The sequence below is a fragment of the Lolium rigidum genome, chromosome 1 (assembly GCF_022539505.1).
Source record: "Lolium rigidum isolate FL_2022 chromosome 1, APGP_CSIRO_Lrig_0.1, whole genome shotgun sequence".
NCBI lineage: Eukaryota > Viridiplantae > Streptophyta > Magnoliopsida > Poales > Poaceae > Lolium > Lolium rigidum.
The window spans coordinates 48,348,694-48,363,661 of record NC_061508.1 but is presented as its reverse complement, the minus strand read 5'-3'; the positions used below and the strand labels follow the sequence as shown (position 1 = coordinate 48,363,661).

Here is a 14,968-nt window from a genome sequence, read left to right as displayed (position 1 = left end):
TGAAGATCGGATTCCAGACTGCACAGGATGGCACACTGAACTTGAGAGTACCGAGTTTTCCGAGTCTCGTAAACAGCTTTTACTTCATCGATTTCAGTTTCTGCAGGAGGGTCACCTAGCGGTGCATAAAGCACATATTGCAGATTTCCGCCGCGAGAGGAAGATCCTCACATGACGGAACCGGTCGGTGAAGTTGCTACCGTTGCTCTTAAGCTTTTCTTTCTCTAGGAACTCGGTTAAAATTGATTGGGGACGCCATCTCTACAACATATATTTGCAATAGTTTAGACTAAGCTTATGACAAATTGAGTTCAAATTTTAATTCAACATAATTAAAAATCTAGGTGAACTCCCACTCAAAACAATATCCCTCGCATTGTCTTAGTGATCACACGAACCAAATCCACCACACCATAGTCCGATCATCACGAGACAAGGTGTAATTTCAATGGCGAACACTCAAAGTGTTCATCATATCAATTATATGATTCATGCTCTACCTTTCGGTATCACGTGTTCCGAGACCATGTCCGTACATGCTAGGCTCGTCAAGGCCACCTTAGTATCCGCATGTGCAAAGCTGGCTTGCACCCGTTGTATGCACTTGTTGATTCTATCACACCCGATCATCACGAGATGCTTCGAAACGACAAGTCTTGGCAACGGTGCTACTAAGGATGAACACTTTATTATCTTGAGATTTTAGTGAGGGATCATCTTATAATGCTACCGTCGCGATCTAAGCAAAATAAGATGCATAAAAGGATTAACATCACATGCGGTTCATATGTGATATGATATGGCCCTTTTGTCTTTGCGCCTTTGATCTTCATCTCCAAAGCACGGACATGATCTCCATCATCTTCGGGCATGATCTCCATCATCGTCGGCGTAGCGTCAAGGTCAATGGCGCCGTCTTCATGATTGTCCTCCATGTAGCAACTATTACAACTACCTTGAAATACTACTCAACATGAAATTTAAAGACAACCATAAGGCTCCCGCCGGTTGCCACAATACAATAATGATCATCTCATACATATTCATCATCACATTATGGCCATATCACATCACCAAACCCCGCAAAAACAAGTTAGACGCTCTCTAATTTGGTTTGCATATTTTACGTGGTTTAGGGTTTTCGATATAGATCTAATCTACCTACGAACATGAACCACAACGTTGATACTAATGTTGTCAATAGAAGAGTAAATTGAATCTTTACTATAGTAGGAGAGACAGACACCCGCAAAGCCTCTTATGCAATACAAGTTGCATGTCGAACGAGGAACAAGTCTCATGAACGCGGTCATGTAAAGTTAGTCCGAGCCGCTTCATCCCACTATGCCATAAAGATGCAAAGTACTCAACTAAAGATAACAAGAGCATCAACACCCACAAAACCATTGTGTTCTACTCGTGCAACCATCTATGCATAGACACGGCTGCGATACCACTTTGTAGGATAACGTTGCATAGAAAACAAAAATTTTCCTACCGCGAACACGCAATCCAAGCCAAGATGCAATCTAGAAGACGGTAGCAACGAGGGGGTATCGAGTCTCACCCTTGAAGAGATTCCAAAGCCTACAAGACGAGGCTCTTGTTGCTGCGGTAGACGTTCACTTGCCGCTTGCAAAAGCGCGTAGAAGATCTTGATCACGATCGGTTCCGGCGCCACGAACGGGCAGCACCTCCGTACTCGGTCACACGTTCGGTTGTTGATGAAGATGACGTCCACCTCCCGTTCCGGCGGGCAGCGGAAGTAGTAGCTCCTCTTGAATCCGACAGCACGACGGCGTGGTGTCGGTGGCGGTGGAGAACTCCGGCGGAGCTTCGCTAAAGAACGCGGGAGCTATGGAGGAGAGGGGGGCGGCTAGGGTTTGGGAGGGGGTGGCCGGCCACTCAAGGGGGGCGGCCAGGTTGTGGTCTTGGGGTGGCCGGCCCTCTCCCTTGGCCCCTCATTATATAGGTGGATCCCCAAGAGTTGGTGTCCAAGTCTTCGAATAAGACCCGAACCAAAAACCTTCCATAAGAGAGGGAAACCTAGCCAAGCTAGGACTCCCACCAAAGGTGGGAGTTCCACCTCCCATATGGGGGAGTGGCCGGCCCCCTAAGGGGAGTCCACTTGGGACTCCTCCCCCACTAGGGTTGGCCGGCCATGGAGGTGGAGTCCCATGTGGACTCCACCTTCCTTGGTGGTTTCTTCCGGACTTTTCTAGAACCTTCTAGAACCTTCCATAGAACCTTCCGCGACATTTTAATTCACATAAAATGACATCCTATATATGAATCTTATTCTCCGGACCATTCCGGAACTCCTCGTGATGTCCGGGATCTCATCCGGGACTCCGAATCAAATATTCGAACTCCATTCCATATTCAAGTACTACCATTTCAACATCCAACTTTAAGTGTGTCACCCTACGGTTCGTGAACTATGCGGACATGGTTGAGTACTCACTCCGACCAATAACCAATAGCGGGATCTGGAGATCCATAATGGATCCCACATATTCAACGATGACTTTAGTGATCGAATGAACCATTCACATACAATACCAATTCCCTTTGTCTCGCGATATTTTACTTGTCCGAGGTTTGATCTTCGGTATCACTCTATACCTTGTTCAACCTCGTCTCTCGACAAGTACTCTTTACTCGTACCGTGGTATGTGGTCTCTTATGAACTTATTCATATGCTTGCAAGACATTAGACGACATTCCACCGAGAGGGCCCGGAGTATATCTATCCGTCATCGGGATGGACAAATCCCATCGTTGATCCATATGCCTCAACTCATACTTTCCGGATACTTAATCCCACCTTTATAGCCACCCATTTACGCGGTGGTGTTTGATGTAATCAAAGTACCTTTCTGGTATAAGTGATTTATATGATCTCATGGTCATAAGGACTAGGTAACTATGTATCGAAAGCTTATAGCAAATAACTTAATGACGAGATCTTATGCTACGCTTAATTGGGTGTGTCCATTACATCATTCATACAATGATATAACCTTGTTATTAATAACATCCAATGTTCATGATTATGAAACTAATCATCCATTAATCAACAAGCTAGTTAAGAGGCATACTAGGGACTCTTTGTTTTTTACATATCACACATGTATCAATGTTTCGGTTAATACAATTATAGCATGGTATATAAACATTTATCATAAACATAAAGATATATAATAACCACTTTTATTATTGCCTCTTGGGCATATCTCCAACAGGGCTTCCTTCCCCTGAAGGGCGAGTGGTGTTCTTCGGCAAGAGCGGCAACCATATAGCCACATTCGGATGGCGTGATGAAGACGGGAGTTAGCAATCTACCCTCATGTCAACATATGTCCGGCAAGCTTTGTACTATGGGCACACCTCTTTTTGTGGTCACTTTGTAACACCTTGTGCTAGGTTTTTGTGATCCTTTGTGTTCTCTCTCCCTATGTAAACCCATGTGTATTTCTCTTATTTGTTGTAACAGAATGTGGCCCTTCTCGGGCACTTTCGAGTAATATATCACAAGCGGTGGGGAGTAATCCCCCCATTACCCTCGAAATAAATATCATTCAAATGTCTAGAGTGGATTTTGTACTTACACGTATGGGTGTGTTATGGACCGTCGGTTTATTCCTCGAGATTCTCGCCTCCTTTAGCTGATACAACATAGCTAGTTCATCAAGTTCAGCAGACTTTTCAGTATTTAAAGGACCATATTTGGAAGAAGATACAAGGTTGGAAGGAGAAGTTTCTCTCAAAAATGTGGAAGGATATACTTATAAAAGCTTGTGCACAAGCTATTCCAACTTTTGCCATGTCGTGTTTTTATTTAACCAAGACACTTTGTGAAGAAATGAGCACAATGATTTGTAGGTTTTGGTGGGCGAATAAAGTGCATTGGTTAAGCTGGGAGAAACATACAAGCTCCAAACGATATGGTGGTATGGGTTTCAGGGACCTATACGGGTTCAATCTATCCTTGTTAGCAAAGCAAGCATGTCGCCTCCTAATTGCCCCAGATTTCCTGTGCGCACAGGTTTTGAAGGCCAAGTATTATCCTCAAACCTCCATTCTGGATGCACAGACTATGGGAGGAATGTCATACTTCTTTTAGAAGTATCCTCGAGGGTGTTGATCTGTTAAAGAAAGGTATAATTTGGAGGGTAGGGGATGGCTCCACGGTAAACATATGGACTGATAATTGGCTAGCACATGATGATGCCCTTAAACCAATCACACCAAGGAACCAAAGCTTACTTACAAAAGTTGTTGAGCTAATCAACCCAATTACGGGCAAGTGGGATGAAGCTTTGGTGAGAGACACCTTCATGAGAATTGATGCAGAGGTAATTCTTGCAACTCCCATCAGAGATGATTTTGAAGACTTTGCAGCATGGCACCATGATAGCAAGGGATTGTTCACAGTCAAGTCAGCTTACAAGTTATATGTGCAAATGAGAGATGGTCCAAAACAATCATCTTCAGCTCAAGGTGAGAATACGCTACAATGGGAACGAATTTGGAAATTGCCATGCCCACCTAAAATTCAACAGTTTGTTTGGAGATTTGCCCACAACAGCCTACCACTCAAGATGAATATTAAAAAGGAGGGGCATGGACTGTGATACCCGGTGTGTGTGCTATCAAAGATTGGATGAGGACGGAGGTGATTTGTTTCTCAGGTGCAAGGATGTAAAATCAGTATGGAGGGATCTAAAGCTAGAAAAAGAAAGAGAGGATCTTTGCCTATGCCCTGATGCGAATTCAGTTGTACACCTAATATTAAATTTGGGAGTTGAGAAGAGTACCCTAATCGTATGCTTGTTGTGGCAGTGGTGGACCAGAAGGAACAAAATCAATGCAAAGGAAAATACGGGAAATGCAGACCAATTGGTAGCCAGGTGAACTGGGCGGAAGAATGTGCAGAGTACTACAAAAAAAAGCAAGCAGGAAATAGGCGTATCTCAGATGTGCAGTGGCAGGCTCCTAGCGGAGAATTGCTCAAAATTAACGTTGATGGATCCAACCCCTAGTTGATAGGTTTTGAGCTAAACAAGTAAATACTAAGTAGTTTTATTTCGCCTTGTTTAGCTCTCAAGTAGAAGTTTTTATAACCCGCCTATTCACCCCCCCCCCCCCCCCTCTAGGCGACGTCCGTGTACATTCAGACATTATCGATGCCGCAAAGTTCATGGTGACGCGAAGCTTGGGGCAGAGGAGGAGCGGGCGGCCCACGCGGCTTTTGACGCGGAGCAGCAACACTGCAGGGAGGCTGCGGGCGCATAGGAGGATTCGGACGACGGCGATGACTTTGACCGGAGTGGGCTTGACCGAAGGACAAGGCGGCAAAGCAGAGGCCTTAGTCGCGTTTTTTGACACGCTGCAGAAGGCTGAGGATAACGGCAACGAGGCGCTGCGGCAGCGGCTATTGGAGGACGTGGTTGCCCACCAAGCTCTAGCAACCGCGCGGCGGATGGAGCGGTGAGCGGCAGCGAAGCGGAGGAGGGAGGGGGGCAACGCTGGGGCCGGGCCCTCAACCGCCCCGAGGGGCGGCAAGTAGTCTAAGGGCCTAACCGTTTTCATTTTAACCTTTGTTTCTTCTTATTTTTTCTTTATTTCATATATAAATTATGTTTTTTAGTTGAATGAAAAAATTGTTGAAAAAATAATATGCGTCCAGCGGCCACCCAAAAGAATGGTCGGTTTAAAATGAATATTTTTATATCACCGATCGACGCAAACGGGTCGAAAGCCATCTGCCCGTCCATTATTACTTGTCACGGTCCGCTAGTGCGCACGTACACTGTATTTTTTTTTTAAAGTAGTGCGCACGTACACTGTGGAATGAGATGAAGTCGAAAAAAATCATCAGAGGAATCTAGCCCGCCCATTCATACAAGGCGCATTGCAAGAATAAGGGATAAGATTTGTGTGGATGGCTAGTGACAAGAAGAGCACCGACCACATTTAAAACTCCGTAGTGCCATCAAATTGACAAGACAAAGGAGCACATGCTGCCCTCTCAATAACGTTTTTTTTTTTTTGCGGAAAGAAATTTATTAATCACTCCATAGGAGTTCCATCATGATTACAACCCTGCCTAACGTTAAACTCAAGCATACATGACCGAATAATAGAACGAGCGGACCTTGTGGCGCCCGTACCTTATCGCGTTCCCCGGTGCGGCTGGAGATTCGTGCGCGCCTATCTTGCAAAACAACTCCTCCACCTTTCTCTAATTCAGTTGTAGTCCAGCCCTATATAAACAGCCAAAAACGGCCAGCAGCCCTAGAACCCGACCTAGCCTACCACATCCTACCTCCACCCGCCCCCGCCGCCGCCCGCCACCCGCCTCCGCCTCCGCCTCCGCCCGTCGCCCGCCTCCGCCCGCCGCCGCCCTGCTCAGGACGCCAGGACGCGCGCGAGCTCCCCCTCGTGGCCGCTACTGGTCGTCGCTCGCGCGCGCGAGCCGTTCCTCGTCGCCGCCCTCCACCGCTCGCGCGCGCGAGCCGCTCCTCGTCGCCACCCTCCACCGCTCGCGCGCTGACGTGGTCGGACGGGTCGCACGCCGGTGTGGTCGGATGGCCCGCTCCATCCGCGACGCGCATGCCGGCGTGGTCGGACGGCGCCGCCACCCCGAGCCTTTCTCCGGCCAGATCCCGGCGGCGGATCCACTTTTTTTTTCCTTTTTTTTCTTTGTTAGGATCTTGTTACGGTTTAGGATATTGTATTTCAACAAATTGATCCAATGCTTTTTTCGAATGGATCTTCTGAAGTTTTGCAATGGATACCTTTTCCACTATGTTAGATGTTCATCACAAATCTAATTTCTTATGAAGATCTGTGAAGAAATATATAAAGATATGTGAGTTGGAAACAAATGTATAAATTTGTGAAGAACCCTGGATACCTTGGATGGATTTTTTTTGTGTGCAAACATGTTACTTATACAGGGATATGTGGTTACACACTACAATTTGTGAAGATCCATTTAACTGTTAGATATTCATGTATAAATTTTGAAGAACTTTAGATGGCAACAGTGGATCCACATTGGATTCTGTAAAGAACTTTATAAATAAAAAGGACTTCCAGATATAAATTTGATAAAAGCTAGGGTCTTTTTTGCAAAAAAAGTCACCAATCTTGATGCAGTGCAATGAAATAGACGGTGCGGGATAAGGGCCGGGCCATAAGGTCCTTTATAAATCCGCGTCCATACATGACAAGCTAGTTGCAACTCTGTTCTACTGCTCCTAAAGGCAATAGCTAGCATGGGTGGTGGTACTACTGCTCCTGCAGGCGTCGCCGCCGCAGAAGAAGAAGGGGTTGCAAAGGCTGTCACCACCGCCACCCCGCACGCCGACATACCGAATATCATGTCGTCTCTCCCCACTGGGCCGGGGTTCCCGCCCTACCAGTTGAGCTACTACGGGGGTTTCTGGCTGTCGGGCCTGTTCCTCAAGGGCATCGCCGCGTCGCACGCGCGCTTCAAGCCGAGACCCACCGACGTGCTCCTCACGAGCTTCCCCAAGTCCGGCACCACCTGGCTTAAGGCCCTCGCCTTCTCTGCGCTCAACCGCGCGGCCCACCCACCATCCTCCGCCGGCCACCACCCGCTGTACCGCAGCAGCCCCCACGACCTCGTCAGCTTCCTCGAGGTGAGCCCCGAGCTCATCGCCACCGACTATGCTGGGGAAGACGAGCTGTACGGGGAGCTCCCTTCTCCCCGGCTGCTCGCCTCCCACCTCCCCTACTCCCTGCTCCCCAACGGCATCAAGATCGTGTATGTGTGCCGGGACCCCAAGGACACGCTGGTCTCCTTGTGGCACTTCCACGAGAAGACCACCGCCGTGCTGCTCGGGGTGCCGGGCGTCGCCGGCGCGTCGCCTCCAACCATGCCAACTTTTGAGGAGGCGTTCGAGCTCTTCTGTGAGGGCCGGTGCATATCGGGGCCGCACTGGCGCCACGCGCTCGAGTTCTGGGAGGCGAGCCGCCGGCGTCCCGACCAGGTGCTGTTCCTCAGGTACGAGGACATGCTGCTCGATCCAGCAGGGAACCTCCGAACGCTAGCGGCGTTCATGGGATGCCCGTTCTCGCCGGAGGAGGAGGCCGCCGGGGTGGTGCACCACGTCGTGGAGCTCTGCAGTCTGGCAAAGCTCAAGGGGCTGGAGGTGAACAGGAGCGGGAGCACGCTGCTTGGGCTCAAGAACGAGGTGTTCTTCAGGAAAGGGACGGTGGGAGACTGGAGCAGCTGCATGACGCCGGCCATGGCGGCGCGGCTGGACGGGGTCGTCAAGGAGGCGCTCAAGGGATCCACGCTAACCTTTGGCCCAGCTCCAGTAATTAATTAAGTGTATCTCTAGTTCTCACCTTTTATTTTTTTCTGTTTAATTATCGGTTTCAAATTCGCCCTTATCGGTCCATCACGAATAAGAAATACGCACGCTGTAGTCTGAAACCTACACGTCTGGGAGTTGTCTGCTTTCTCACTGAGATGAGTGTTGGGAAATAATCCTATGAGACCGGGTCTATCACCCAGCAGAATAGACCCGTCCCAGAAGATGACACCTGGCCGTCCGAATCTAAAAGCACGCAAGTCATCATCACCGAACCCCTTTCTCTAAGAGCATCTTCAACAGGCGCTGTAAAAGCCACGCGCGGCAAACTGGCGATATAATTTTTGCCGCCCGCGCGCTTTCGCACTATCCCGCGCGGGAAACTTGCGCGTGCGCTGCCGCACGCGCTATAAACTAGACACGTGTGCACGCGGCCAACCGCCAAATCTTCCACGCGTCCGTCTCTCTCCCCGCCTCTCTCTCTCCCGCCGCTGTTCCACCTCCGACCGCTCCGCTTCCGCGCGACTCCGCCGTCGACCGCTCCGCCTCCGCGCGAAGATGCCTCCGCGCCGCCGCCCCATCTCCGGCTAACACGGTGTTCGTGCGCGGCCGAGCGGCCGCTTCGACGCGGAAATCCGTTCCGGCGAGGAGCGGATTCACCTCGGCACGTTCGACACGGCGCGGGCGTACGACGCCGTCGCCTGGCGCCTGATACGTCTCCGACGATAATTTCTTATGTTCCATGCCACATTATTGATGATATCTACATGTTTTATACATACTTTATGTCATATTTATGCATTTTCCGGCACTAACCTATTAACGAGATGCCGAAGAGCCGATTCTTGTTTTTTTGCTGTTTTTGGTTTCAGAAATCCTAGTAAGGAAATATTCTCGGAATTGGACGAAATCAACGCCCAGGGGCCTATTTTGCCACGAAGCTTCCAGAAGACCGAAGAGAAGACGAAGTGGGGCCACGAGGTGGCGACACAACAGGGCGGCGCGGCCTGGGCCCTGGCCGCGCGGCCCTGGTGTGTGGGGCCCCCGTGACCCCTCCGAGGCTGCCCTTCCGCCTACTTAAAGCCTCCGTCGCGAAACCCCCGAGTACGAGAGCCACGATACGGAAAACCTTCCGGAGACGCCGCCGCCGCCAATCCCATCTCGGGGGATTCGGGAGATCGCCTCCGGCACCCTGCCGGAGAGGGGAATCATCTCCCCGGAGGACTCTTCACCGCCATGGTCGCCTCCGGAGTGATGAGTGAGTAGTTCACCACTGGACTATGGGTCCATAGCAGTAGCTAGATGGTCGTCTTCTCCTTATGTGCTTCATTGTCGGATCTTGTGAGCTGTCTAACATGATCAAGATCATCTATCTGTAATGCTATATGTTGTCTTTGTCGGGATCCGATGGATAGAGAATACTATGTTATGTTGATTATCAATCTATTACCTATGTGTTGTTTATGATCTTGCATGCTCTCCGTTATTAGTAGAGGCTCGGCCAAGTTTTTACTCTTAACTCCAAGAGGGAGTATTTATGCTCGATAGTGGGTTCATGCCTCCATTAAATGCAGGACGAGTGACGGAAAGTTCTAAGGTTGTGGATGTGCTTGTTGCCACTAGGGATAAAACATTGATGCTATGTCCGAGGATGTAGTTATTGATTACATTACGCACCATACTTAATGCAATTGTCTGTTGTTTGCAACTTAATACTGGAAGGGGTTCGGATGATAACCTGAAAGTGGACTTTTTAGGCATAGATGCATGCTGGATAGCGGTCTATGTACTTGTCGTAATGCCCAATTAAATCTCACTATACTTATCATATCATGTATGTGCATTGTCATGCCCTCTCTATTTGTCAATTGCCCGACTGTAATTTGTTCACCCAACATGCTATTTATCTTATGGGAGAGACACCTCTAGTGAACTGTGGATCCCGGTCCTATTCTTTACATCGAATACAATCTACTGCAATACTTGTTTTACTGTTTTCTGCAAACAATCATCATCCACACTATACATCTAATCCTTTGTTACAGCAAGCCGGTGAGATTGACAACCTCACTGTTACGTTGGGGCAAAGTACTTTGGTTGTGTTGTGCAGGTTCCACGTTGGCGCCGGAATCCCTGGTGTTGCACCGCACTACATCCCGCTGCCATCAACCTTCAACGTGCTTCTTGGCTCCTCCTGGTTCGATAAACCTTGGTTTCTTTCTGAGGGAAAACTTGCTACTGTACGCATCACACCTTCCTCTTGGGGTTCCCAACGGACGTGTCGATTGCACGCATCAAGCACATTTTCACGGCGCCGTTGTCGGGGAGATCAAGACACGCTGCAAGGGAGTCTCCACAATCCAATCTCTTTACTTTGTTTTTGTCTTGCTTTATTTTATTTACTTCCTTGTTTGCTGCATTATATCAAAACACAAAAAAATTAGTTGCTAGCTTTACTTTATTTACTGTCTTGCACTCTATATTAAAAACACAAAAAAAATTAGTTACTTGCATTCGCTTTACTTATTTCAACATGTTTCCTTTTAATTTTACTATAAAAGATATACCTGTAGGACAAGGGTCTATAATTGGAAGAGATAATATAGAAGAATTTTTCACCCATGTTAGTATGCATGAAGATCTTAAAGATATACCCCTTGCAAAAGCTGTCCCTACTTATGAAGATGCCTCTGTTTGTTTGGTACGCATGATGGAAGCTAGATTTATTAGTCTCAACCCCATGATACAACACATGTTTCTTACACTTTCTGATATGGAGCGAGGAGAGAAGAGAGATTTTGTTCTAAAAGTCTTAGTGCGAGAATTTGCGGATATAGCTAAAGAAGCTAGAAAAAGTTTTTAGTAAGCATGAGAGACTTGGTACGATCACCGATTTTAAAAGAACACTTGAAAAAATGGATATGGATAGAATTAAGTACACTAATAGTGTTAATAATGGTGGGGAGATTAAAGCACCAATACCATGTAAGCTCCTAGCGATGCATGAAGCTCTAGATGATAATTACGCTTGGCTTGTTCCTGAAAATTTGTTTGATGAGAGTAGCGAGCCCAAGACTAATGAAAAGGGAGCCGCTGAAACTTATGTATCCAAAATACTATGCATGGTTGATAAAACTCCAAACCCCGCTGTCGATGCATCATCTCTTGATAACACTTGATAAACACTTTCTGCGCCTAGCTGAAAGGCGTTAAAGAAAAGCGCTTATGGGAGACAACCCATGTTTTTACTACAGTACTTTTATTTTATATTTGAGTCTTGGAAGTTTTTACTACTGTAGCAACCTCTCCTTATCTTAGTTTTGTGCATTGTTGTGCCAAGTAAAGTAGTTGATAGTAAGGTTCATACTAGATTTGGATTACTCGCGCAGAAACGATTTCTTTGCTGTCACGAATTTCGACCTGCCTCTCTGTAGGTAGCTCAGAAAAATATGCCAATTTACGTGCGTGATTCTCAGATATGTACGCAACTTTCATTCAATTTGGGCATTTTCATTTGAGCAAGTTTGGTGCCTCAATAAAATCCGTCTTTACGGACCGTTCGTTTTGACAGATTCTGCCTTTTATTTCGCATTGCCTCTTTTGCTATGATGGATGAATTTCTTTGTTTCATTAATGTCCAGTAGCTTTGTGCAATGTCAGAAGTGTTAAGAATGATTATGTCACCTCTGAACATGTGAATTTTTATTATGCACTAACCCTCTAATGAGTTGTTTTGAGTTTGGTGTGGAGGAAGTTTTCAAGGATCAAGAGAGGGAGATGATACAATATGATCAAGGAAAGTGAAAGCTCTAAGCTTGGGGATGCTCCGGTGGTTCACCCCTGCATATTTTAAGAAGACTCAAACGTCTAAGCTTGGGGATGCCCAAGGCATCCCCTTCTTCATCGACAACATTATCAGGTTCCTCCCCTGAAATTATATTTTTATTCCATCACATCTTATGTGCTTTGCTTGGAGCGTCGGTTTGTTTTTGTTTTTGTTTTTGTTTGAATAAAATGGATCCTAGCATTCATTGTGTGGGAGAGATACACGCTCCGCTGTTGCATATGGACAAATATTTCCTTAGGCTTTACTCATAGTATTCATGGCGAAGGTTGAATCTTCTTCGTTAAATTATTATATGGTTGGAATCGGGAAATGCTACATGTAGTAATTCTAAAATGTCTTGAATAATTTGATACTTGGCAATTGTTGTGCTCATGTTTAAGCTCTTGCATCATATACTTTGCACCCATTAATGAAGAAATACATAGAGCTTGCTAAAATTTGGTTTGCATATTTGGTCTCTCTAAAGTCTAGATAATTTCTAGTATTGAGTTTTGAACAACAAGGAAGACGGTGTAGAGTCTTATAATGTTTACAATATGTCTTTTATGTGAGTTTTGCTGCACCGGTTCATCCTTGTGTTTGTTTCAAATAACCTTGCTAGCCTAAACCTTGTATCGAGAGGGAATACTTCTCATGCATCCAAAATCCTTGAGCCAACCACTATGCCATTTGTGTCCACCATACCTACCTACTACATGGTATTTCTCCGCCATTCCAAAGTAAATTTCTTGAGTGCTACCTTTAAATTTCCATCATTCGCCTTTGCAATATATAGCTCATGGGACAAATAGCCTTAAAAACTATTGTGGTATTGAATATGTACTTATGCACTTTATCTCTTATTAAGTTGCTTGTTGTGCGATAACCATGTTCCTGGGGACGCCATCAACTACTATTTGTTGAATATCATGTGAGTTGCTATGCATGTCCGTCTTGTCTGAAGTAAGGGAGTTTACCACTCATTTAATGGTTAGAGCATGCATAATGTTAGAGAAGAACATTGGGCCGCTAACTAAAGCCATGAATCATGGTGGAAGTTTCAGTTTTGGACATATATCCTCAACCTCATATGAGAACATTAATTGTTGCTAAATGCTTATGCATTAAAGAGGAGTCCATTATCTGTTGTCTATGTTTTCCCGGTATGGATGTCTAAGTTGAGAATAATCAAAGGCGAGAAATCCAAATGCGAGCTTTCTCCTTAGACCTTTGTACAGGCGGCATAGAGGTACCCCTTTGTGACACTTGGTTAAAACATGTGTATTGCAATGATAATCCTGGTAATCCGAGCTAATTAGGACAAGGTGCGGGCACTATTAGTACACTATGCATGAGGCTTGCAACTTGTAAGATATAATTTACATGATACATATGCTTTATTACTACCGGTGACAAAATTGTTTCATGTTTTCAAAATAAAAGCTCTAGCACAAATATAGCAATCGATGCTTTCCTCTTTGAAGGACCTTTCTTTTACTTTTATGTTGAGTCAGTTCACCTATTTCCCTCCACCTCAAGAAGCAACCACTTGTGTGAACTGTGCATTGATTCCTACATACTTGCATATTGCACTTGTTATATTACTTTACATTGACAATATCCATGAGATATACATGTTATAAGTTGAAAGCAACCGCTGAAACTTAATCTTCATTTGTGTTGCTTCAATACCTTTACTTTGATTTATTGCTTTATGAGTTAACTCTTATGCAAGACTTATTGATGCTTGTCTTGAAGTACTATTCATGAAAAGTCTTTGCTTTATGATTCATTTGTTTACTCATGTCATTACCATTGTTTTGATCGCTGCATTCATTACATATGCTTACAATATTATGATCAAGGTTATGATGGCATGTCACTCAAGAAATTATCTTTGTTATCGTTTACTCGCTCGGGACGAGCGAGAACTAAGCTTGGGGATGCTGATACGTCTCCGACGTATCGATAATTTCTTATGTTCCATGCCATATTATTGATGATATCTACATGTTTTATACATACTTTATGTCATATTTATGCATTTTCCAGGCACTAACCTATTAACGAGATGCCGAAGAGCCGATTCTTTGTTTTACTGCTGTTTTTGGTTTCAGAAATCCTAGTAAGGAAATATTCTCGGAATTGGACGAAATCAACGCCCAGGGGCCTATTTTGCCATGAAGCTTCCAGAAGACCGAAGAGAAGATGAAGTGGGGCCACGAGGTGAAGACACAACAGGGCGGCGCGGCCTGGGCCCTGGTCGCGCGGCCCTGTTGTGTGGGGCCCCCGTGACCCCTCCGAGGCTGCCCTTCCGCCTACTTAAAGCTTCCGTCGCGAAACCCCCAGTACCGAGAGCCACGATACGGAAAACCTTCCAGAGACGCCGCCGCCGCCAATCCTATCTCGGGGGATTCAGGAGATCGCCTCCGGCACCCTGCCGGAGAGGGGAATCATCTCCCGGAGGACTCTTCACCGCCATGGTCGCCTCCGGAGTGATGAGTGAGTAGTTCACCCCTGGACTATGGGTCCATAGCAGTAGCTAGATGGTCGTCTTCTCCTTATGTGCTTCATTGTCGGATCTTGTGAGCTGCCTAACATGATCAAGATCATCTATCTGTAATGCTATATGTTGTCTTTGTCGGGATCCGATGGATAGAGAATACTATGTTATGTTGATTATCAATCTATTACCTATGTGTTGTTTATGATCTTGCATGCTCTCCGTTATTAGTAGAGGCTCTGGCCAAGTTTTTACTCTTAACTCCAAGAGGGAGTATTTATGCTCGAT

The 14,968-nt window shown here is 46.1% G+C and overlaps 1 protein-coding gene across 1 annotated transcript; it reads left to right on the top strand.

Annotated features, from left to right (window-relative positions):
- The first annotated feature begins 7,267 nt into the window (after positions 1 to 7,267).
- On the top strand, positions 7,268 to 8,483 carry LOC124672618 (cytosolic sulfotransferase 5-like). Its single transcript, XM_047208822.1, has one exon. The coding sequence runs from the start codon at positions 7,287 to 7,289 to the stop codon at positions 8,364 to 8,366; it is 1,080 nt and encodes a 359-aa protein (XP_047064778.1). The 5' UTR covers positions 7,268 to 7,286; the 3' UTR covers positions 8,367 to 8,483.
- The last annotated feature ends 6,485 nt before the right edge of the window (positions 8,484 to 14,968 follow it).

Coding starts and splice junctions, on each gene's coding strand:
- LOC124672618 (XM_047208822.1), top strand. CDS start 7,287: ATGGGTGGTGGTACTACTGCTCCTGCAGGCGTCGCCGCCGCAGAAGAA.